Genomic DNA, 26,981 nt, shown 5'->3' on the forward strand with positions numbered 1-26,981 from the left:
GAACAAACGTTTTGGCTCTGTTTAAGCATGCAATTTTTGTCGAACGTAGCAGTTTGATATTTGTCATTCTGCGACATCCAACAAGAATTGCATGCATTGCGCTCTTACGAAACAGATGTTTCTTGGATGTTCCAGTATTGCTTTTGTTATCGTTTACGACGTTGTCAGATGGAACATCCAACAAAAATCACATGCATAAACTGAGCCTTAGTCTGCTGCTGGAATTTTATTACTCTTCTGGCTAATTTAACCTAATTTAATGTAGCAATCCCTACAAAGGTTTTTTTTCCCCTTGTCTTAATACTGGTTTTGCACAAGTTACAATGCGTTTACAACGACATTGAACTATTCTTTGATATCAAGATGAATCCAACAAATCAAGATATATATATGTTGAATAGTATCACAAATAGGTGAAACAAAAATCTGCATTGGTAAACGTTATAAAAATTTGACAAGTGCATGTTTTCTGCAACATTCATATTACAATTAACACCCCCCCCCCCCCCCTCTGTCCTGTCTGTTTAAACTCATGAGAGATGGATATTAATCTGTCACTGAGTCAAGGTAATGTGCAATGTTATGAAATAAAATACTAACAATAAATATGTAAAATTTTAATATTATAATTACACAAATCAGTGTTAACTGCATATCACTTTCTTCAGTAATTGAAATTTCTCTGCCAGCCCTGCTAAATTGTCACATTTCATCTACTGATTTATACAAGGGACATGCATGAAGTAAGTTCCAATTAGCAGGTACATTGCTTGATTTTTTGCAAACGTGATAAAAGTGTAAAATGTTAATTGCTGCGAAGTAGTGTTTATGAATGTGCAGAGATGTCTGGACACATTTTCCACCCATTCAAAATAGTGAAATAATGTGAATATGGCATAAAATGTGAATTGTTGGCATTCTTCACCAATTTTAAAAACTACTTAACGAAAAAATATCTTGAAATGTAACGTTCTTTTATTATTTTAGGCTTATAGAAACAAAATGTGCCATATTTGTGTGTAGAGAACGTGCAAGATTTCCAACATTTTTATCCAATAAAATACCATAATTCATGTTATACATTGAAGAATACCTATATACACATTAAATCTCATATTTCCCACGATTTTTTTAACTTCTATCAGAACAATTTGCTCCACAGAGCAAAGTATCGGGGTTCTGACAGGAGATCAAGTGCGTATCTACAGTCACAGGGGAGTCGTAACACCGGCATGTGTAGAGCGAGAAATAATGGTAAATATCTTTGTTAAAAACTGTCGCGAAGATATGTAGACAATGTGACCTACAAAATAAAATGATTGTTTAAAAGCACAATGGAAGTGTACGTTTTGCTATGTTTGCAGGAAAATGTTTTAAAATAAACACAAATTTTGGAAAATATAAAACTAAAAAAAAAAACTAAGATAATGCTAATTTTTGGTGCCGTAATATATCGGTATGTCATGTAAGATTGATTTCTTTAAAATTGTGGGTGTGTTGCTACATATGGTCATTTTGCACCCTTCATTATATATCGAGGAAAATCCGCTTATCTAAAACCCTTAGCTTAAAATTTAAAAGGGGTATGGAAAATAACTTTCCCAAAATAACCCAAGGTATCAAACTCTCACAAAGAGGCATAGGTTATGTGACCTACAATTTGAAACAGTACTTTGAAAACACCATGAAAGTATGAATTTAGGTATATGCCAGAAATGCACTAAATTGAAAATGTAAATGGGAAAGGGGGGGGGAGAATGGCACAAATTTAGAAAAAATAAAGATCCCTACCGATTAGGCATAAATAAAACAAGAATATCAGTAGTAATTTATTTTACTTAGTTGATTTAGTTTATAATTGTCAGGGGAAAATTTAATTTTTGTCCTGGAAGAGTCTGGGAATTTCATTTCTGCTTGTTTGTAGCCACCCTAATAGATAATTATGCAATTGATTTCATTCAGTGTGTGGAACCTTTTACTGGCATGATATTATTTTTAGGATAGAAAATATCATTTATTGTGTTCCCATTAATGCATAAAGTTTACAAACCCCTTTCATGAAATTTTTTTCATGGTTTTGGTATCAGTACAATTCAAATAAGACACAATATACGATACATTTTCATTTTTACACTGTATGTAAGAGATACAGTGCGTCCGGTAAATCGGACACTGTGCACTACGATCACTTCCGTGTGTCCATTAAATCGGACACTGTGCACAATGACCACTTTCATGTTTTGTCTATAAATAGCTGTCCCAAGGAAAAAGTATTGCTGTGCAAAATATGTAACCAAAAGAAAATAAAACACTTAAGATCAGTCATGTGCAGTGGCGGATATTGGGTTCCAAAACCGGGGGGGCAGAGGGGGCAAGGTGCCAAATGTAGGGGGGCAAAGACAGTATATTTCCCTTTGCAGATTAGGTTTATAATAGTGCAGGTGCAAAAGTGACGAAAAATGGGGGGCAACTACCCCCCTAATCGTCGCCACTGGTCATGTGTATGTTTGCATAAATACATACACATATTTCGAAGAAACAATACAAATGGAAACATTTGCAATAGAAATCAACAAATATACACAGAATTGTTATTATTACAGTATAGAACACAGTGGTCGGATATCAGATTGTATCTGTGCACAACTGGAAATCTATCATGTAACCACTACTAGAGCTTTTTTGCCCAGTTCTTGAACCCAAACTGGATCAACTTTCCTCTAATGAACTGTTTTGCGTAGTGCCTCCCGTAGTAAGGAATCATACTCTCATCGATGGAAAGTATTTCGTCCACACCCCAATGCTGTTCGAAAGATGAGGAAGAAAAGTTTCTCGAAATATGGCCGTATCTTGTACAGACGATCGGACTCATCTATTTGTGAATTGTCATTCAAATTAATATTATGCAGAATAGTCTCAAACCGACCACAAGGAATGATTTCAGAAAGTATCGAAGGAGTATATTTTTCTTTTGACCAAAACATACGTCTGTTTGAATATGTTGTAAAACCTGACAACAAGAGACCACCAAGAACAACAAGAAGTTCTTCTTTCGTCAAATCAAGACAATATGTTTTTGCGAAGCATACAATTTGGATTGATTTGTTATAAGATTTAGCATGTCCTCATCAAAAAATAAATTATAAAAGTCTAATGGTGATTCACAGTTTCGTGCTTCTTCAGATGGTTCAATAGAGCAGCACTCAGTTTGTAATTAGATTGAAGGTAGACTTTTCTTCCACAAGGGTCTTGATTTTGTCTGAAGACGTATTCTACTTTTTTTTGAAGCACCAGTGTTATGTGTAGTGGTAGATGTAGATGCTACATTACTGGATGAACCTTCACAATCAACACAACTTCATATCTTAGTTTGCACCTCACAAACACTCATTAGCGTATTTCGCCAAAAATTGTTTAGTTTGGCCGCATGCTCATTATCAGATTTATCACTGTCTTCGTCTGTATCCTTGCCATCCACTGGTGGTGTAACATAAATGAGTTGTTCCTCCTCCTCCTCCATATCTTCATTCTCCATAGTAGTCAAAATTTGATAACACACACACACTAAAGCACAAACACGCACACTAATGCACAAACACACACACATTCACAAACTAATGCATAAACATGCACACATTCACACACTAATGCATAAACATGCACACATACATGCATATATACATACACACACTAATGCACACACACACACACACACACATAAACATACACACACTAATGCACAAACACACACACACACACACACACATACACATATATAAACATTGACAATGTCTAAACATCAAAGGTATCGAAAATTTTACAGGAAATGGAAAATCTGCATAAAGTGCTCAATGAGCACAGAGTCCGATATATCGGACACTATATTTTCTCTCGCAATAGCAGCTCAGGGATAAAACTAATGCACAAATTAGTGTTAACATTTTTTATTACTAATGTCTCTTACGCATATTTGTCAAAACACATCTCGGATAAATGTCAACTACTACATATGAATTGAAATTAGCTTTCCCGTTACGCAGAAACGTATTACAGCTCACTCTCCATGCTTCAATCCCCTACAATTTGGCGGGAAATTTTCAATGTTGCCAAACCCGTGGGGTGACATATGCATCACAGAGGTACCAAAGAACTAGATTTGATAAATATAACCAATTAAAGTGAAACAGTGTTACAGAAAATGCAAATATGTCAGTGTCCGATTAATCGGACACCATGCATTAATGGGTTAAATGAAACAAATTTTCAACTACATTGCATCCGTAATAAAAGAAACTTGTCATGTGAAACTCAATTTGTATAGATAATATTCTGGATTTCCTGTACTATACAATCAGTTTTCATCATTAAAAATATGTATTTATTTTGTTTTGTAGCCAGCAGCCACCTCCACAGCATTATGCACCTCAAGGTTGGGGAAATGCATACCAGCATTGGCAGAATCAAGGACATCCTAATGATCCAAGTAAGAATCTTTTTACCCTTAAGATTTATTTTTGATGAACAGGTAAATAAGTGAACAAGTAAAATTATATGCAAACAAAGAAGCGTATCACTGCCGTATTGAAAATGTTGAACTTGAAGTTAATGCTTCACCAAGTTCAGTTATTGTGTGCAACTAAGCATGGATATTTTAGAAAAGTGTCTGAAATTTTACTTCGGGAACCTTTCATTTCTTGGCCGAAACAGGTAGAGAAGGCACTCGGCCAACAAAACACTTTTTTGGCAAATTTTATTGCATCTGCACGGGTGGGAAACATATGAAGCGGGAAATGGGAGTTACGACATTTGTAAGAACGAGATTAAATTTTTGCATAAACCTATATGACAAAGCATTAAGCAGGTTGACGATCTTTAGTTGGCCTATGTGACATTGATTATCTGTACAGTTTCCCTTTTTTATGAAGTCCTACAGGTCACAAGAAACAAGTTTCGAATGAAAGTGGTTACTGGAAGTTGTCTGCAAACAGGTCAAGAGTTTCTCGCTCACGGGAAACTGCTGAATCTCAAGCTCGGAGCTAGATAGGTGGGCAAGACTTTCAGGTGCCACGAGTCTTTCTTTTGGAACAATTCTGCGATCTTATCGCTCATTTCTCATCTGGCACTGGTGAATATTTCCAAGGTGGCAACCTGCCATACACATCCAGCGGACATTTTAGGCTGCTTCCCCCAAGTAGTCAGAAGCTCTTAGGACAAGGAAACATGTCAAGGTCAAGTTAAAAAACATCCAAGCTCTCTCCACATTCAATCTTCTCTTGTTGACTTATGCAGGTGTCTACTTCGAATTAAGCGAAACCAGTTTTTCCAAAGTGTCTTCTTGTAAACAACTTATTAAAAATTATCCGTATTTTGATTTATCTATACCCAAATACATTAAAAATCCTATCTTATGGGGTGGGGAATGGGAAACACTTTGGATTAAAGGTCATTATCATCATCCTTCGCAGTTTCCTGCCTCTTGCTGGTGGTAGAGTACTGCGATTAAAGAAGGGCTAATTTGAAGCAGCCAAGCTTCTTCCTTCAGTTACAACTGGCGGAAAGAATCCAAGGTTTTTTTTTCCATATAACTTTCTTAAGTAGCTATCAGACTGAAGTTTCATATGGCATGGGGAGGTTCACACTAAAATGACAAACGACACTACCTACCACAAACCGCTTACAAATGGGATATGTATTTTCCCCTACAGTATGTATAAAGCATTCACTGAGAATGGTCCAGTTTTAGTGACAGGCAAGCAGGAAGAGACAGCAGGAGCTTATTACTCTGGTATGAAGGGTTGCATTTATTTATGAATATTCGTTTTGAAAGTGGCAAGTATTGCTTGTTGTTTGCCACTTGTCACTTGGGTCTGAAAGCTACCTTAGAAGAGGGGCAAAATGTGGGAATCTGCTGTTTTTTTTCTTGGGGGGGGAGGACAAAGTAGGGAGATATAGACTTTCATTGTATGTGGATAAAACCAAATATTTTTGTAATGATATATAATGCCTATATATCACATTGTTTCTTGGTAGTTGTAAAGATTTACAGTTTAATGTGTCCTGTAAATGTAATATGTAAGGAACTTTTTCTTAATAGATGCTGGTGGACAGGTTCAGATCAACCCACAAACAGGACAGCCTGATTACAGTTCGCAGTGGGCTGAGTATTACCGGTCATTAGGAATGCGTAAAGAGGCTGAAATGATAGAACAGCAAGCAAAAGCTAACAAGGTAAGACACCAGTTCAGTAAAGTCTGTAGGTTAAGGCTCTGCGGGACCTTTGATCACCGCCAGGGCAATTTTTCAAAATTTTTCTCCTTTCGAAAAGCCACTTATCACATTCCAAAATTTGAAAAATTACGTAAGCTTAGAATTTCTTCTAGAGCATTAACATGAAGTTCCGTGTGGTTTGCTTTTGCTGTTATCTAGATATTATCAATAGTTTTGTGATTACATAAGTCTATTAATCTATGAGAATATTTTGATAATAGCGAAAGCAAAACATCCAAAAATTCATATCAATGCTTCGGAAGAAATTGTAAGCTGATGTAACTTTTCAGATTTTGGAATGTGATGGTGGTTTTTCATAAGATGAAAATTTTAAAACATCTGCCCTGGTGGTGGCCAAAGGTCTAGCCGAGCCTTGTTGAAACTTTTCAGTTTTAACAAGTGTGATTTGTAGCATGCACAAGAATTCCTTTTTAAGAATGTTTTCCAGTATTTAATCATGATTTACATGGGTGATAAAATTAGATTCTGATCTGATAGGGTCACAATCATATTTTATGTTAAACAGAAACACCTATCGGATTAACAATTCTGGATTCTAGAACTTGGACTTCCAATTTAAAAATAAACCAGTAAACAGCACAAAAATTAATCAAAATTTAGTTTATTCAATTTTTTTCATGTGAGATTTCAATTTTTTATCATAAGAAAAGAAAGTGCAGGTATTTTTATTTTCCAAATGGCCACTCTCTTTGAAATTCTACAAATAAAATACTTGTGGTCTTTTTAAATACAATTCTTAATTTTCAGATTATCAAAAGGTTCTTCTTAACAATTTTGTGAAACAACTTTTTCCTGGGGTAGTCCTACAAATATGAAGTGATGATGTCCTTTAAACTGTGGATGCAGAATTGAATAAGCTAAATTTTGATGTAACTTGTTGTTACATAGGCCTACTGGTTAGTTTTTAATTTGAGCTCAAACTAGAGTTTAATTTTTAATCCGATGGTAGTTTCACGAGTATGGTAGAAGCGTGTACTTCCTGCTTTTTAAAATAAAAAAAAAAGAACATTTCTGTGATCATCAGTCCAGATGTGCATGTGTTTTAACCTCTCTTTATTTTGTTACCCTGATGATGGGGAGAGAATCTTTCCAATTGTTGATAGCATTGTGGCTTTTTATTTTTCACCCTTTTTCTTGTTTAACTCATAATATTCTACATGAGGAATCTTCTCACTTTTGGGGTTTTGTTTAAAGTGTGATCCGAACCACTGTGAGTATATTCTCATATTTGAAGCAATGTATGACTACATTTGTAGTCTATATGGTAGAAAATTGTGCTTTGAAGTACATTTGCATTTGGAAATAATGTGCTTTTAAAGTAATTCACTTGAATTGAAAAGTACATTATTCATAGTTGAGTTCTGTTGCATTGTTCTCCTTCAGAGTATGCAACCACAGCAGCCTCAGCAACAAATGCCACAACCAGGCCCTCAGCCAGCTGCCACCCAGAACGGCCAACCAGATTACAGTGCTCAGTGGGCCGAGTATTACAGGTCAATTGGCAAAATAAAAGAGGCAGAAGCAATCGAAGCGCAGATGAAGGCTGGAAAGGTAAGTACATGTCTCAGGTGGAATCCCATCTTGTGAAACCGCAATGATATATTGTGTGTTTACAAAAAGAAGCATGTGCTAACTCTTACCACGACAGAGACTGAAGTTTCACCACACTTTAAAAACCACAGCACATGGAAGTGGTGAATTGTTAGTTTTAATTAATTTTAATTAAAGGGTAGGGGAGAGTGCTGTGGTTTTTTAAGTGTGGTGTAAGTTTAGTCTCTGTCAAGGTATGAACAGTATTGAAATAGAAATTCGTTGCCTCTTTTTTTTAAAGTGCATCCACACTCGTCAGAAGGGGGTGATATTTTCTTTTGAGCAAGTTTTCCATGTCTTAACAACAGTAGAATATTGCCTGTGTTGTCATAATATTATGCCAGGGATCCTAGGTTGGCCGTGTGTTTGTGTCCTTTTATCAGTTAATTTCAAAACAACACCATTGTTAGGTTTTCTTTTACGAGAACTATCAATAGGATCCTCTTGTCATCGAAATTTTGAAAGGCATTCAAGTCTCTTTAAATATTTGATATTCAGCCAATATTCATTCATGCATTGGAAATCAATTTGTCACATCCTAAGGTACATGTCAAATACTTTACACAGTTTATACTTCCATAGTGAAGTCTAATGCAATGACAGTTTTAACAATAATATAGAATAGGATTGAACTGATCTTATTACAGAAGAACTTTCAGGCATTCTGAGCTTTCACGATCGCAAATGAGCTCTGTAACACTTCCATGGTGCCTAATTATTCTGGAAATCGTTGCTTTTTTTGTGTGTGTAAACACTGAATTTTGTGATTACATAGCATGTATTTTCCTATTCTGATGTAATTCTTGAATATTTTAAAACAAACCTCCCTGTAAATTGAGACACATAATTGGATTGGAATACTTGCACACTAATATCAATCAATATTTAAACAACTTTTTAAGTTTCTAAGTACAGTAAAACCTCGATTTTTACATTTTATATTTTTTTTTACATTTACTGAAAAAAAGGTGGGAAAATGTAAAATCGATGACAATTTTGTAACATTTTGTTATGTTGGGACCATCAAGATTCAATGTATAATGCGGGAAAATGTAAATTAAGGTTCAACTGTATCAGCAGGAATCTCTAAGAGTATTGACATTAGTTGAGAGTAGTATCGGATCAGCCGATAGAACCATTCATTCACTGATATTCCAAATGTACGCGCCATACTTAATTTGAAATAATTATTTTCTGTAGAGCGGTCAGCAGCCTGCGGCTGGTCAAGCTCCACAGCAACCTGTTGCTCCAGCCGCTGGACAACATCAAGGTCAGATGCCTGCTCAACCCTACCAGCCATATGGTTATGGTGGTTACTATGGTGGACAACCACCTCAGAATCAACCATACAATTATCCTGGTTACGGTGGCTACGCTCAGCATCCACAGGGTCCGGAGAATCAATGAACTCGTCGCTCAAAGATCGACATTTGTATTGTAAGTAAATATAAAATATCTTATTGAGTTTTGCTAGTATAACACTAGATTGCTGGAATGGAGGTGTTATGTATTACTTTGGAAAATAGGCACCATTAATAGTAAGAATTTTGGAATCAACAAAGCAGACATTTTTTGAAATGTCATCACATGCATAGCAGCTACGAATCAACCCCCTCCCCCTTAAAAATCAGTTTGTGGTTTATTTTCATATATAAAATAAAACTTAGTTCGTTAGTTGATGGAAGAAGAGGTCTGTCTGTTGGCTCATTTAGGTAATACAAATGATTATCCCTCATTGATGACAAAATAGCATTGTTTTCACAACTTTTTTATAGAGGGACCACAAGGGAAAGAACCGTGGGGCAAAAGTCTCTCAATATAGTGAAGCTTGTAATTTTCTTATTCAGGACCATTTGTTCTCGACACTCAATACCTGTTTTATGGCTTTTGGAAAATTTGTGACTATCCCTTGGCAATTTTAAAGCCACTTGCTTAAATAGAATATGTTTACTGTTCAATAAATCTATTTTCACTACACACAGGAAAAACTCTGGGCAACATGCATGATGGGCTTCAAGAATATACATGTTGAGATTGGGTGTTTAGCTTATGGTGCTTTGCAATGTGTTCTGTCAAAACACTATTGGTTTGCCCCTTTCGACCATGCTATGAAACTGAAACTCTGCAAAACTTTTCAAGAATCCCCTGGGGAAATTATTCATCATTTGTTCTGAAGCAAGTAGGTAATTCTGTCAATGGGATCTAGAAAAATTTCTCCATCACAGATTTTCAGAAAGCCACAAAACTTGGTTCCTTGCAGTGAAAGGAAATGTCATTTACAAAATATCAAGTGTGCTGAGCAGATACAGACATGGAATCCAGTCATCGTAGAACCCTCAAAGAATGCCACATGACACTTTTCGCGGAGTGTAACCTGTCTGTTATGCAAAATGTACCCTCCCCCTCAGCCAACATTGTCACAATGGTGAATTTCACAATTAAAAAATTGTTTCAATTATTCTTTTAATGTATTTCTTTGAGGGATGGGCCAGTATGAAATTTTGGCCGATACCGATATTCTACCGATCCGATATAAAATTAGAAATGGTCCTTGAAGAACCTGAAAGGTTCATTGACCTCCTTAATAAATTGTTTCAAGGTGACTGCAGTGCAAAAGAAGTTGCATATTTAGACATTTACTTTTTTAGAAAGTAGAGCATGGAGATTATCCATAATTACAACAAAATGGCAGAATTTTGCACTAATATATCAGATATTTATACCAATACACCGATATACCTATATCTGTTGATACCGATAGAGTGCCAATTAATCGGTTCCATCTCTAATTTCTTTGAACATATTAACGCAAAAATCAGGTGGTTTGATGTGATGTGGTTACAATGGAATACTTAAAAATAAGTTGTTTTTTTTTAAATACTGTCAACAAAACTTTTAATTACGTTATTCAAGCACTGATACAGTTATCTGTAGGAAATTTTAAAACTGCATTGCTTCAAAGTGGCATAGAATCAGCCCTAAAAATTGCCCTGTAAAAATGCTTGATATTCTTCCGAAAACCTTGTTTTGTGTAAACCATGCATTTGAAAGACATTAATTTTATTGGAAAGTTCCTGAAGATTTTTCCCAACTATCAAAGTGCAGCTTGTTGAAAAATCCCTGCAAATATAACATAACCATTTAGAACAGAGAAATGCTTTTGTCGTAATAGGAAATGCCAGTTACAAAGACAATTAATAGTTTGCCGGCCCCTGTGGTTAGCACATCCTGCTATGATGCCAGGGGTCCCAGGTTCGAATCTTGGCCAGGGCCTGGATGTTTGTGAGTGTCCATCATATCAACACTCATTCCCATCTTTGCAAATTAGCCAAAAGTGGCACAAAAGCGTAGTAAAAGAAAGCAAACCAATCAATCAATTTAATAGTTCACTGCATTACTGCATCTATATATAAGGAAATGAGAAACATATAAGCACTATCAGAGGTAAAAAGTGTGTTTCGTTCATTAGAACTGTTAACATTTGCACGATAATGCTCTGACATTCTTGACCCCCGGATGGATCTTTTTCACTTCGTAACTCGAAAGCCATTGATCTGCAGATGTGGTAATATGTTTGATGATATTTTGAAGTAAGGAAACACTCGCCAGTCTAAGGAATTTTTTTTCCTATTTACTTTTCAATGTATCAAATTTGACCCCATGCTAAGCATGCATTTTGATAGCATATTTTTACTTCAGTATTCATATATTATCAGAATGTATATGAAAATACAGGTGTGCCAGCTTGTGGTGTGTATATATACACATGTCTTACAAGCAGGAACACCTTTATTATACATTTTTCATGGGTCTGTGGCTAAAAATTTTGTGGGAAATGAAAATTTCAGGAGGATTGTCTGAACTTGTAGCTTTATTGGCAGTAGGAGGTTAACATGGGGCTACGTAAAATTATTGGCAGTAGGTTAACATGGGGCTACGTAAAATGTGAGATTGTGTAACAACTATACTGTATTTTGTTCATGCGTGTATGCTCGTGCTTATGTATTATTGCTTTCCACATTCTTACGCTCTTGAAACTGAAATTAAGTGTATTTGTACAAATATTGCCATTGTGTATAGATGTAGGAGGGTGTGAGTGAGTTTAGATAATTCACATTGTGCTCACAGCTGTTCCATTTGGAATGTGCAAATGAACGTAATTACCAGAAGATTAAAATAATGGATGCTTCAGAGTTGGTAACTATGATTATTGCAGGAAAAGTTGTTCAGCTGGCATTAAGTATAACTCGAGAGAATGAACTGTTTACAATTTAAATTTTCATATTTGCATTATCAACAAAAGAATGCATTTGCCTTAGCTTTCTAATAGAGTTTTCTTAACTTGGTGTATATTGCCAAATGTCCAAAATGAGTTTGTGTAGATAATTTTGGCATGGATCAATTAGAAGAAGGTTTTCTTACTGTGATAATGCTAGTCTGGTTGCAAGTCTTTGTATTGTGGGAGTGTTAGTTGGTGTTTCGTTAATTTAATGCTACAGCCACAGCATTTGTGTAGACATGGATAAAAACAACTCTGAAATGCTGCTATGGAATTTTTTTTCACATCTTGCATAATGCTTAATGTGGTTGCTTCTAAACAGTTGTGCAGCAGGTGAGAATTGGTAAAGATTTTGTGGGCAACTTGGCAGTTGCGGAGATCTAGTGTCATTCATGTTACTCACATCTTAGGTAAATTTGGAACCTGGTTTATTCGTATTGATGCATACTCTCTTGACGGTAGGTTTGAAATTTCATGGATCGTGGGTCCTCATTTGCTGTCGGGATCTCGTTTTTTTAATATGACATTGGAAATGGTATGTTCAGTAATTGCACATGGTAAGGAGGAGAAGAAGCTAATGGAATACATTGTGCAACATTTCAGATTTGTAGATCTTTGTCATTTTTGTGATTTGAAACATTGATATAAACTATACTCCATTGCACTACTATCCTTAAAGAGCCAAGGCTTCAGAGTTCTTTTTCATTTGGTGATACGTGGACACTGAATAGTTTCATTGCTGCTGTTTTTCTGACATTGGAAACTAGGGTTTCCCAATTTTTCTCTATAGCTTGTCAACACAAATCCTGGGTCCGTTTTTACTAGGTTGATAATTATTGTTCATATGTGCTATCACTATCATGTCTGGGTAGTAATAATGGGGTGGTTAGAACCCAGAAGTGTCTGTGACTGTAATCCATGGGTTTTCATTGCATTTTTAAAAATCCTTGACCCATGTGAATAAAAGTGCCATCTCCCTGCAATTGAGAGAACTAATTCAACCAAAGTAGATTGTCGCAGAGAGGCTACATTGTAACACACTGTAAACGTGAATATTGTGAGTTAGAGATGAAATATTCATCCATAATGTCCATTATGTTCTATCAATATATATATATACAGGGAGGTTATTGCAGCATGCCACCGCTTCAGCATCGGCCGCTTGCCGGCCCAGTCATGCAACAGGTGCCGGCAAATTGCGTAACAGATAGCCCGTAACAGAAACCGCTTGTTTTGTAATGTTTCCACTTTTCACAATTACAGTTACAATTACAATTGAAATAAGCACGTACCTTGTCGCACGGATGCAGGAAAAGGTGTCCTCCCAAATACAAATATTTCCGGCACCTTATTTCTGACATCTAATCTTAGATTAGACATCGCTACTTTATCCTCAGTTGACAGAAAGGGAAGACAGCATCCCGGCGCATAAAGCAAACCGAAAGCGTAAAATGATATTTAAAAGTAATAATAATGATGATCACTAACCTCCTGTGTTATAAGAGATGTTGAAAATGACTTCCTTCAACAGCAATACAACACGTTTCTTAGGTTCAAGAGATCCTGTCTATCGTAATCCCTGACCACTTTTCTGCAAGAATTCGTTTTCACGTAATTATCGTACATAAAAACTCTATGTTCAAGACTATATTTGTTTAACGACATAAGTAATGAATGAATAACAATTAACACACAATAAAGCACTAGCACACCAACTCAATAACACAGTATAAACAAAACGCGTACTGATAAACGCGAACAGAAGTGAACATGAATGAGCGTAGACTCACTGTCTGGTAGCCGACAGTGTTGCTAACCATTTTTCGGCAATGTCCCTACAGACGTAGTCAAAATGTCCCTACAACTGACCAAATGTCCCTACGCCAAGTAAAGTGACTAAAAAAAAAACACCTCATGAGCATGCAAACAGAAGATAAAATATACACATTTACTTACCAAATCTTTCTGCTCGGTGCTTCCACAATTAATGAAGGAGCGAATTTACAATACAGGACCTCTCCCCGATTTTTTGTAATATTTCGCATACTCACTAATTGAGGCCTCCTAATCACGAATTTGAAGTTAAAATTTGGGGGGTCACGTGTAGAAATTGCAAAATAAGTGACATTGAGTGGTCCGCGATCGGCACGATTGCTTATTATTTACCGGAAGATTTTGTGTTTCCAATACTTAAAAAACGAAATATACATTCCTGATATTACTACGACCCCAAATTTTAACTATGTTTGCCTATCCTAACCTAACCTAACCGTACCTGAATGGTTCGTGGGGCTATCCGTCAATGGTTTGTTGGGCTACCCGTGCATGTTTTTTTCGAGCCCAAATTTTAACTATGTTTGCCTAACCTAACTTAACCTAAACTTACCGAGAATGGTCAGTGGGGCTATTCCTGAATGGTTTTGCGGTAATTGTGATTACGAACCGATAAAAAATATTATTTTCGTAGCACTTTAACGGCAAACGTTCATCATCGAAGGCCATTTTCGTATCCTGCAATTTTATGATTGATGTACTGTTGCCAAATTTACCTGTAATCAAATCAGTTCTTCTACATCGTGATTGTCGCTGTCACATGTAAGCACGTTCTTTGGGCAATATACTGAAATCCATAAGTTTATTAATTAGCCCACAGCCATCCTCCTGCACACTCCACCTAACAATCTGTACAACATTAACAACTTTTTTACTGTTCTCTTCCGCCATTCTTACACGATCCATGCTCTCCAAGTATGAAATCAACAGTGTGGCAACGCTGTAGACAGCGTAACTAATTTTAATTTGTTCATATCAACAAATATGGCTACCATACTTGTATACGGAGAATCATTGCGAGAATTGAAAAGCTTATTTTACAACTTCTACACGTTAATGAACATTTTTTCCCCCTCACCCCAACATGTTAACTTGAGATAAATTATCACGAATAATTATTTCGTGAGTATAAGACGTAGCATAGAAATTACAGAAGGGTCCGGTATTGTAAATTCTTGCCTTAATGAATAATAGGGGTGTGCTGGACAGAATTTTTTGGGTCGGGACGGGATCGGGACGGTAATTTTTTTAAATCCCGACATTCGGGACTGAAAAATTTGCAATTTCCCGACCAAGTCGGAAAATTTTCTGGACGGGAAATGTTCGAAATTTCCCGAAGCACTGGAAATCTCGAATTTTACAAGTCATTTTCACTTTAAGTGATTGTTTTTGCATTTCTAGAATAAAAACTTACAACTTTCGATAAGTTCCAGAAACTTACAAGGCAGAAAACGTCGAGAATTAACGACTTTTTAAAGTAAAGAATCCAGCACACCCCTAATGAATAACGTTGAGTCGTTTACTGTTGATTATGTTATTTGAAGTCATACATGCTGCTGCTGTGAAGAGATAGATGTTGGTTGGTGATGCTGTATTTCCTGCATTCTTTAACAATTTTGGTCCCATTTTATTTCCCTTTTTTGTTTTTGTATCACTTAACATTGAAAATATTCTTTCCGTTTCCGCGTTAGAATGCGGCAATGTTAGCACTATTTTCGCGAGAGTGGAAATGTTTTCAAAAAGGAACTTGCCTTGAAAGTTTTTGGTAACCGATAACATGTTCCAAAATTCTGATGGAGATCTGTTAGTTAGTTCTTTTTTCTCCTCCTCGCTAAAGTATCCAGATAAACTAATTCATAAAATGTAATTTACCAAGATTGAAAAAAGTACCTACGTTTTCCCTCATTTGGCAAAATCTGTCCCTACGTTCCTACGCGGGCGAAATTTAGTGAAAAGTCCCTATGCGTAGGGACATGTCCCTACGGTTGGCATCACTGCCGACACGTACAGTATGAAGCGCCATCTCGCGGCTGACAACTCACCCAACCCCCGATAAGCTGCAGGCGCTGTCGCGACAACTGAGAATAAAGTAGCGATGACTAATCTAAGATTAGACGTCAGAAATAAGGTGCCAGAAATATTTGTATTTGGGAGGACACCTTTTCCTGCATCCGTGCGACAAGGTACGTGCTTATTTCAATTGTAATTGTAACTGTAATTGTGAAAAGTGGAAACATTACAAAACAAGCGGTTTCTGTTACGGGCTATCTGTTACGCAATTTGCCGGCACCTGTTGCATGACTGGGCCGGCAAGCGGCCGATGCTGAAGCGGTGGCATGCTGCAATAACCTCCCTGTATATATAATGTAGTGCTTGTGGTGAGCTCTTGCGTTAGGTTGCAGTAGGTGTCTGCATTCATGCTGAGTTTATGAGTAAGGCTAGGATTTTCATGACAGCATATTTTTTTTCTTTTTGGTAAGGGTGATGTGTTCCCTAAATATATAGAACTTCATATTGTGAAGAAACTAATTCAATTAAGGTGCTTTTTAAGGCCAAAATTTGGCATATTTGGCTATTTATATGTGATGGAGCATATTTTGATGGATTTTCGGTCATATTCAGCATATTTCAAATTGAACTAAAATTTTTTCGTATGTGAAAATATTTCAGCATATAGCCTATTAGATGTTGATGTTTGAAACAGTCCAGTTATAAGGTCATATTTTTCAAATTCTAGTGCATATTTTGTAAAATTTTAGGTCATAAAAATCCTAGCCCTATTTAAAAGTAAGGAAGTCACCCGTTTTTCATAGTTTATTTGTCCAAAGAGATTCTTTGAGCATGAAGAGACTTACCACATTGTTTTGTAAAATTTAGTGGCTATTGCTGGCATACTCCCTCAGGCCAACCTTTTCTTCTTCTTTCTTAGTACTTAACGAAAACTTACGTTAGAGGCAATTGTAGAATTTGATGTCTAGTAACAATATGACTCGAAAATCAGAGGAAAAGTTCACACTGCGAAACCAAAAGGTGCCAGATTCTGTTGTCAAGTTCTGAATGTTTTGAAAACTGCATTAAGATGATAGTGAAGATACACTGAATTTTGCAAAAGAGAATTGGAACAAAGTAACAATCATGAAAAATTAGAACATGAAGTTGTTACTTGGCACCTAAAGTTTTCACATTTAACTCTTGTATCAAGTTTAATACATTAACAGTACTTTGTAATCTATTTTTTTTAAGTAATATATGTAGTGTAAATTAATTTAATGTGTCCAGAGACCAATTCCTCAAGTAGCTATTCACCCTGCACAAATAAAAGTTGTCACTCCTGCTCAAGAAAAACTGCATTCATCTAAACAATTGTAATGTGTAGTGTAATATTGATGCTCTAAATTAGTTATTTTCTTTCATTTTTTGTGACTAGTTTATCTTACCGTAGTTCTAATAGTGAACTTTGCACAGGCTGGAACTGTGTACTTTCATTGCCTCCACTTGAAACACATTAAGTTAATATGAGCACACAGTTGTGAAATAACTGAATAAGTATTGAAAATTGTGCCTTGACTTGGAGTGCTCTACTAAGCTAACTCCCATGATTTGTGGCTCTGTTGATAAGAGCACATGTATGACTTTGATCCCTGGTTCTCTGTGTGATCTAGCAACAATTTTCAGAACAAAATAGTAGCTACCTCAAAAAATGATTCTATAAATTTCCTTTTCTACTTAATTTTGTAAACAGGTGTGCAATGGACTCTTGGTTATGTAATATTAGTGCATACTTGATGATCAAATGTCCCATAAATTTACTAAGACAAAAGGTTCTTCTGTCAAATTTTGAATTGATTGTTGTTCCTCATAAAATTTCAGCATTAATTATATGTATTGCTCAGTTTTACTAACTCAACATACTTCAGCAAGAGACATGAAACCAAATTTGTATGTGCATACTCCCTATTGAATCTGACAAACCCTTTACTCTACTCAAATAGCAAGCAGAACAGTTTCATAAATTATTTGAATAAATTAATATACATGTTAGTTAAGGGTATTAGCAAGTGTAGTAAATAAATAATATAAAATGTGTATAACAGATCTCATTGTTTAAGTTCCCGAGTGCAACCTATGTACACTAAAACAAGATGATATAAAGGCTCCCACAGGTAAAATAAAATGCTTTGCAAAGTCCAGTATCAGTTTATCCGTAGGATCTTAAATATTGATGTCCTGGAAATATTACACTGCAATATGGAACATGGTGATATTTATATGTCTGTGTGGCATTGTGACATTTGACTTTATTCTTTCATTTATTCTTGAAAATAGATATATTCTGTGAATTTTTTGTTATACAAAATTGTATGTCATTTTGTGGACAGGGAAGAAATTCATACCTGCTCATAGACAAGTTCTTTTCACATCACGATGCTTACAGAACAATTGAGGTAGTGGCGAAATGATGTAAACTGATTACTATTTTGTTTGAAATATGAATATTGAAGGTATGTTTCTGTTGGAATAGTTACTTAGCCCTTTAACCAGGAATTTTATTATACAATATTTGTGAACTGTTTTCTGCACTGTTTCTGTGGTAGTGGTGCGAGGGGTGAACTATTTGCAGATATGTACATAGGTTTTTCCATATGTTCTAATAAGAACAGTAAAGGTTGCGGGGGTAGGGATTATGTGAACTATATATTAATTCATAATTATTCGTTCTTACACATGGGGGTACATCATGTAATCTGATCATGATGCTGAAACAAGATTAAATATTCTCAGATGGAAACAAACAAAAAGGGTTTAGAATTACACTTATATGTTGGAAATATTTCTGTAATTTTCAAGGAATGAATAACCTGAATTTAAAGAAAGAAAAAAGGTTAAAAATGTGAACACAAATCAGTAGCATGGCAGACATCGTTGTAATAAGTGAATGTTTTCAATTTGTAGAGATGTGCTTTCAAAGATGCAGACAAGAGCTATACATGAGCAGAATTCAATTTGTTAAGGCTCAGCCTTAAGGTAGGGCTTTCTACCCTAAAAATGAAGACACCCCCCCCCCAAAAAAAGAAAAAAAACAACTTGAAATCCTTCCCCAACATCCAGGCCAATCTTCACATGGATTGCACTCACCTTTGTCCTTATTTTGACTTAGTGCCATGAGACTAATGGAATACCTAGACAGCAACCCATACTGTTCACATAATGGGAGGAATTGTTCAGATCTTAAAGCAGCAGAAGATTAATTTTCAATATTGGACGATAATCTAAAGGATAAATAGTTTGTTTTCTTCTGTAAAATGCACAAGCTTTTGCAGAAAAGTTCACATGAGCTGACAAAAAACATGCTAATTGACAAATGAGTCCATGATAATGTTGGTATGAACCTTTTTGAAACTGTTTACTTCTATTTAAAACTTAATAATTTTGATATTACTTGCTCCTTGAAAAAACAAAAGAAACTGTTTGGAATGCACAGCTTAAACTTTGACGTGACATCACTCTGAAATTCAAAGCCTGGTCAGTGCATCAAGCTTCCACTGGGGATCAAGCTTGGGACTGCCTGAAATTATCATGTCTTAAATAGCTGTCATAGATAAACGTAACAATTGGTCACAAGTGAAAGGGAACTGGAATTTTTTTATTCAGAATTTTTTTGTCAGCTAGTATGAGCCACGGTAGCTCAATTGGTAGAGCTTCTTGACTACCAGCGGAAGACCTGGGTGTGAATCCCGTGACAGGTGATCTGGACCAGCAAATTTCCAAGTAATTTCTCTGTTTCTGCACAGCTCTGAGGCCCACCCAGCTTTGTAGAAATGTGTTCCTTGGGGGTTAAAGGTGGCTGGGCATTATGCTGATCACATCATCCGAATTATGGCTAAGATCAAGAATATGTGGAGCTGTACCTCCACATTTCCCCATGTCTTCATGGCATGTATGCATATACCTTTAAATAATTAAATTTAATTAAAACTTTCTTTTGGGATGTAAAGCTCATTCAGTTTCAAGCAACTTTTTTTATTGCAGGTTTGCCAATTGAAAGAAATTAATTTATGTACCTGGAGATTCCTTATATGGGTGTTCATTAGATTTACGTTATATAAAAAGCTGATAAATATTATGTATTTTTACTTTAAAAGAAAAATATTGCTTACAGAGATTCCCTTTGGTAATCATGGGTCTCTGTGGAAACACATTGCACAGTGAAACTGTAGGTTGTTCTAATGAGTATAAAATGAATTTGCACACTTAGAGGAGAGATTATCATCTACACATCAAAAACTTAAGGAGAGAGAGATTAGCATCTACTCATATCAAAAACGTAAGGACCACACAGTTATTGCTGACACTTACACATTGTAGTGGTTTTAACCTTTTGCAGCCCAAAGCGTTTTTCACATGTAAGCCTCTATATTGCCAGAGTCGATTTTGAGTAAAATGCAGAGTTTCAATTAAATGAGTGTAGATCGGAGGCTAATTGCCCTAGAGAGATGAGTGATATACCGTTGTATGCGGAATGAACCAGAGATTCATACTATATGAATTTGCAAATTCGGCATTTATGTGGTGGGGGGAGGGGGCTAACTCAAAATTCCAAAATTTCGGGGAAAAAAATTGGTTCCCCCACCCTCCCCCCAAGAAAAAAAGTACATGACAGTGTCGACATGCACATGGAAATGATCGCTGACATGTAAGGAACACAAAAATATTTGCATTATCATCATATGACCAATGTAACTTGAGTTGTACCCCAAAAGGAATGGTCGGCATGCCACTGATTCAAGCTTCAAAATGTAGCGGTACCTTGAAATGACTATAGCTCAGAAACTAAATGCCCTAGAGATATGAAAGATATACCGTTGTACGCAGAATGAATCGCAGATTCAGACGATATATAATTTATGCACATTCGGCGTACATATGGAGGGGGAAAGGGGGGAAATCCCCTCAAAAATACTTTTCTTAATAAAAAAAATTGTTTCCCCCGCCAATGTGTCAATGCACAAAATGCAAAATTTATGCAAATTTGGTGTGTATATATGGAGGGGGAAGGGAGGAAACCCCAAAAAATTATTTTAAAAAATTGACTTCACCTAAAAAATGTCCTCTCACTTGGGCACAAAACGACACCTACGCACAACATTCACGGACAAAAAGCTAGAACGTAGTGAAAAATGAACGCCAATTCTTGCAGCTGCTTGACATTCTATTTTTAGACCATGCTTGGTGACCTTTGTTCAACATTGTGGAACACTTGTGCTCAAAAAAACAAAGGTTTCCTTCAGCGCGCTTCGAATTCCCATTCTCACAACGCAGATTCAACAACCAGTTTTCCCCCTGCTTCCGCCCTCACGGAAAACTTTCATTTTGACATCGGATGCTTATAAACAAGCTTCCTTCGAATGCACTTAGCAGGAGGACGTGAAAAGCATTGCTTTAGAACAACAAAGCTGGTCTTCCTTTTGTCGGCAAAATTTGAGGTTGAAAAGAGCTGCAAAAGAGAAGTACCTTTTCCCCTCCATTTTCATGAAGACAAAAAAAATGCAAAAAACCATTTCTGTTAAATACATGTGTTAGGAACAATATAAAAAATAAAATCGAAATTCTAGCCAAAAGTAGAAAAGTTATAACGTAAAAGCTACGACCTTGACACAGCATCTCAATCGAGATGCTTGGTTCCGTGAGGGTTACTTTTGGGTATCTCGTTTGAGACACTTGGGCAGCAAAAGGTTAAGCCACCGGGTTAAGCATGGAATTTATATAACATTTTGGAGATTGAAGATATATTTTATGACGTTATTCCTGGGTTTCTTCAATTGTGTACCATTATTGGGGTCATCCTGAAAAATTTGGTAGCTGGTTTCCACACCAAGAAACGCCCTGTCAAGAGGTTGGTCTTTTTGTTCTTCTTGCCCCCCATAACTCAAGTTAATGCTTCTATGTTACTTTGTGCTTGCTGACACTGTTGTATGCCTTAATTGTAGAGTATATTCATTTCTTTTGCACATTAGGTTCATATTTTATTAAATATATATATTTATGCTTGAGATTTTAATGACTATTCATGTAGCATATACCCTGTTCTGTCTTATTTTTTTTTTAATATGGTGTTTTCCTCATGTCCTAGGTTATTTTCATTAATTTCTTTTGCCTTCTCATTAGACGTAGAAACTGAATCTCCTGGGGTCTGTTCAAAGAAATTGGGAGATTCTGCATGCTGGTATACTTTGCCATTTTCTATATTGTTCTGTGCATTTCTAAATGGAACTTGTATATGGGTTTCATGGTGTGATTTCTTTCCTGTGACATTTTTTCATAATCCATGCTGGCTTCTGCTTATGTCTCACTATACATAATTCACCGAACCTACATGTCGATGTGTGCCTTGTGTATATAGATAACACTAGTGCAATTGACTGTAGATGCCTGGGCCTTTTTTCTCAGCAACCAGACACTCCATCCAGGGCAACTCACGTAACAGCTGCTAAACGATGACTTCACGTTGGTAGCGAGAGCAACTGTTATTAGCCCTAAACGACCAGGGGTCATTGATGGCTGGCATTTGTAGGAATCTATTTAAGCGGAGATCAAACTGCATCGATAGTTCCCATCTTAGTGGAATCTTCCGTTGGTATCGCAAAAAATAAGCATCATGCGGGTGAGTCCTATCCAGTGTGAATTTTTCTGTGCTAATGTGATATGAGGAGCACCAGAAATATGTAGGCTTTTCCATATTTGTTTGTATATACATATGTGTATATATTTATACTTTTATCTTGCTCACCCAATAGAGGATGTATAGTGATCATGTAAGAAGGAATTTCAAGCTGATTTACAGTAATGTAAATTTAATGAATAGTAATGCAGTAATACACTTTTGAGTCTGACCACTAATTTGGCATGAATTCTATATACATTCATGGATTTGTTTATTTTGGAAGCTTAGGGGAAGTAACCTGTTATTTTTCGAATGTTTAAAGTTCTAGTTCTTTTAACTAATGCGTTCTTACATTCACGTATTTATAATAATGAGATAACGTCACATGCATATTCAGATATGAAGTAGTGTGGCTGGAAAAAGGGGCACTCCTTGTACGAAATAAATTACAGGAAAACATTAGTAAATAAGTTCTTATTTTTCTGTCATGAAGAAAGAAGTAATAAATTAAGGATAAAGCCATCAAATAAATATGTATGCAATGAAGGGGGGAAATCTGAAACTTGGAAGTTTGTACTCAATGCCCAGCATCTGTATATTAATTTCATTTTGTTTTTTTGTCGTTGTTTTGGTTCAATTTTCTGCATATGTTAAATTTGTACATCGTGCGAAATTGAAGGAAGACGTGGTTCCTTTTTAAATTTGTAATTGCCGCTGTTTAATGTCAAATTTAAATTTCACCAGCTGTTGTATGTAAATACAAAGTGTTTTGAAGCCATTCTGGTAAGTCTCATATTTACTGACTTGCATGGGAGCGTGAATAATTTATATATTATACATATGCAACCTGAGAACATATTCCATTATTACTGAAGGACTACATTAATTAGTACTAATCCACAATCAAGTTCCCTATTATAGTTCATGTATGGCATTCTACCACTTAAATTTTAGATATTAAGGAAAAATGATGTAAATTGTTTGCATTTCTTGTATTCAGTTGTTGCAACTTTTTCTCTAGTGCTAGTGTTGAAAGTTGCAAAACTAAGAATCCTAGCTTTGAATGCCAAGTGAATCATTATTCATCCATAACTCAGTTACCCCAACCACACTCTCAGCTTAGAAAGATGTAATATTTTGCATCCGTGTGTGTCCCAAATATCAGCACAGAAATGAAAGTGGATAAACCTTTTGTAAAACATGCTTTTAATGGATTAAACTTCTCTTGTAAACATGAGATCATCCATTATGTATGTGGAATTTGTGAAAGTAAATTGGAAACATGGAAAAGAAATGTTTGATGCTTCTGTGGTACCAATATGTCAACAACATAGTTTTTCGTAAGCCCAAACTTACATCTGCAGCGTGACAAAGAATACATTGAACAAAATATGAAATTCATTGCCATTTCCTGGACTACATGTCACCTTTTACAGAGTAATTTGAATGATTGTTTAGTGGAAGATTATTTGCAGTACATTAATTAATGCACATGTACTAGATTTTATACTTGAATTAGTAACAAGTAGTCTAATATATCAATATCTACGTATCCAACTTTAAGAAATAATAATTGCGCTTGTTTTATAACACCCTTTTTTCTACAGTACTTCATCTTTAAAGACTGATATTTGTAAGCTTACATGTTTCATTAGAAAGATGTGTGTATATATGTACATGTATAAGTTTCTGATGGGATGTTTATGGTGCCTGTATTCCAAGTGTAACATGAGGTCTGTCTTATATTTGGAGTTTTGCAATTGCTTGTGTTCTGTTGTGGTTCTTGCTGTGCCCTTATTTACTAGCTAGGTGGGTATCTTGGAAATGGAAAGCAATACAACTTCCTGTTGCCAAAATATCAACTGATCCTGTTGTTCACAGGGCAACAAACAAGATGGCTACCTAATCTGTATTAGGATGGCCTCTTGGTGAGTATAGAATGAGGTAAGTGTGAGTACCTTGTTTGAAATGTTATGCTCAAATGTATCTCCCTGTATATAAAATGCTCATTCTTCTTATTTCAGGATATCCCACCTTTTACTTGCAATTGAATATGCATAAATGCTGTGTTTTTATGTTCTTTTCAGATATTTCCCCACGGTTGATCCCAGATCCTCCATCATATGTGATTCTGCATTATGGCGTGTGCCCCCAAACAGAATGTATTGTTTGCAAGTTGATGTTCCCATTTGTTAGATTAAGATGTAATGCCACTGATCATTTCAAGGGAACAGTGATACTAGTACTAGTGTATCGGCAGATATGAAGGCATACCTAATCTATATTGTGCTTGTGTAAATTAAGAATTTTGTCATTGAACTGTGACGATGCATTTTTGCCAGCAGTGGTTATTTTTTTTGTTCACGAATTGTCTGTTCTTGCACTTCATAGGGAGGTCTGTACTACACTTTTAGAGCATTCGAAGGCAGGTGATGTCTTGGCTCTGTGCATATAATTTTTTTTCCTTCTATTGAACAATTGTATAGAAATATAACCTTAGTACAAAACAAAAGAATGCAACCCAAGGGGAAGAAACTATGATTGGGGTGGTCGGGTTGGGGAATCTTATCTTGATAGCCCTTGAAAGGCACTGGGATATATATGTGTGTGTATATATTCTTGTTTTTTTGGAAGGTCATTTCGCTGTTATCTTACAGAGAAAATCCATGACTGGCACCAATTTTTATAGCCTTAGCATAAACTATTTACCTAGATAAAATAGAATGCCTCTTTAATTTTTCATCTGTGTGTTTTGGTTCGAGATTTCTGTTTTGTTGTATGTTTAATATTACTTGTGCTGACAGTAGTTTTGAGATGTTTTATAATGTGTTTTCGACATAAACATTCCTTTGATATACCATTTAGCATAATTCTGTGCATTGAAGTTTTTCATAAAGTGATTATTTATATTTATTTCAAAGTTGGTTGTTTTACTGTTCTGATCCTCATATTTCCAGTTCATAAAAAACAGCCAGCTCCAAACTAGAGAGGAACAACCCATTTTCTGATTCAATATTTGATGAACAAAATTTTTTTCTGCTTTGTTCTGTCTCTCTTTCTCTCTCCAATTTTTAAATGTTTTGTAGTGATTTGACTGATACATGTTTATTATCCTGTTTGCATCATGTTCGTGTTATTAAATACTGATATGCAATTGTTTCTTTAAATATATGTATAATGAATCTTCACTAGACTAACTTAATGCTCTAGCAATGTTTCCATTGCATGCCATGTGCTACGCGTTAAATCAATCCGTATGCCAAAAAATAGTTTCTCCTAGTTTTATTTTTTCAGGCATCTATCGAAGGGGGAGAGCGACTAGTTGTGGAGGCGACTGGTACAGGGCAAAATTTCATGTTCTTTTTTATATTTGCAATGTTCTTTTTTAATATAAAAATATCCTTGTGTGCATATATCGATTTTCGCATTTGCAAATGTTTTGATGCAGAGAATTAATACAACCTCATTACTACTTCAGTGACTTGTTTTGTTTTATTTAAATTGTCATAGAATGATTTAAATTTCTATTGCAACATGTTTGTTTCAGCAGAAACTGCATTTAAAATGGATTGCCAGTCATGGTTCGTTTCTCACTCGATACAGTGAAGATTGGATACCTCTTTGGCTCTTACAAATTTTTCATTGTTCTGTTACGTTAGTAATTTTTCTTAACAGGTGAGTTGTTTAGTTTTTTGCCTAAAAATTAGCCTTCTTTTTTTTGTCCTACTTGTATTCTTGCTATGTCATACCTTATTGCATATGTCAAGGGCTGTTACGTTTGAATATTGGATGTGTTTGTGCTGCTGAATGTCATTCCAGGGCGAAAAGTTACAAAATAGGGGAGGGACGTGGGCCCAGAATGCAAGAAGAGGAACACCAGGAAGGTGGCAGCAGCGGAGAATTGGGTCATGTAAGGATACTTTGAGGAGACGGTCTCTTTGACGTGTCGTCCACAGATGTTCATGTATCTAATCTCAGCGCCCACCACCTCAGTGGCCTGAGTTGAGTGCATCCGTAATACAGAAAAAAGAAAGAAAAAACTAGTGTTGTGCAGTAATCACTACATTCCAAAAACCCTACCAGGATGGTGAAAAGTGACACTAATCAGGCAAAGGAGACAAGGGTAAGGGGGGGGGGTAGGGAATGGGCTGAAACGTGATTATTCACACAGACAATGTAAGGACATATTTTACTGTAAACATTTTGTGTAGTATCTTGTCACATAATAAAAAAAAAATATTAAATATTTTGTGTATTTTTTTTCAGATCAAACAATATATATCCTAGCCATGATAGAAGTAGAGAGCATTGGATTGTAGTGTAGTGTAG

At 35.8% G+C, this 26,981-nt stretch overlaps 1 protein-coding gene across 1 annotated transcript in view; it reads left to right on the forward strand.

The window, feature by feature from the left end:
• The window catches only part of LOC145982845 (far upstream element-binding protein 2-like), a 46,526-nt gene extending 19,757 nt beyond the window's left edge, over positions 1-26,769 (forward strand). The window contains exons 6-10 of the mRNA XM_083116209.1: positions 4,395-4,483; positions 6,095-6,228; positions 7,672-7,839; positions 9,079-9,315; positions 24,740-26,769. Coding sequence (XP_082972335.1) covers positions 4,395-4,483; positions 6,095-6,228; positions 7,672-7,839; positions 9,079-9,285 — 598 coding nt within the window. The 3' untranslated portion in view covers positions 9,286-9,315; positions 24,740-26,769. The remainder of the gene's footprint in view (positions 1-4,394; positions 4,484-6,094; positions 6,229-7,671; positions 7,840-9,078; positions 9,316-24,739) is intronic.
• The last annotated feature ends 212 nt before the right edge of the window (positions 26,770-26,981 follow it).

Source organism: Lepisma saccharinum, unplaced genomic scaffold, assembly GCF_977018435.1.
Source record: "Lepisma saccharinum unplaced genomic scaffold, izLepSacc3.1 HAP1_SCAFFOLD_453, whole genome shotgun sequence".
NCBI lineage: Eukaryota > Metazoa > Arthropoda > Insecta > Zygentoma > Lepismatidae > Lepisma > Lepisma saccharinum.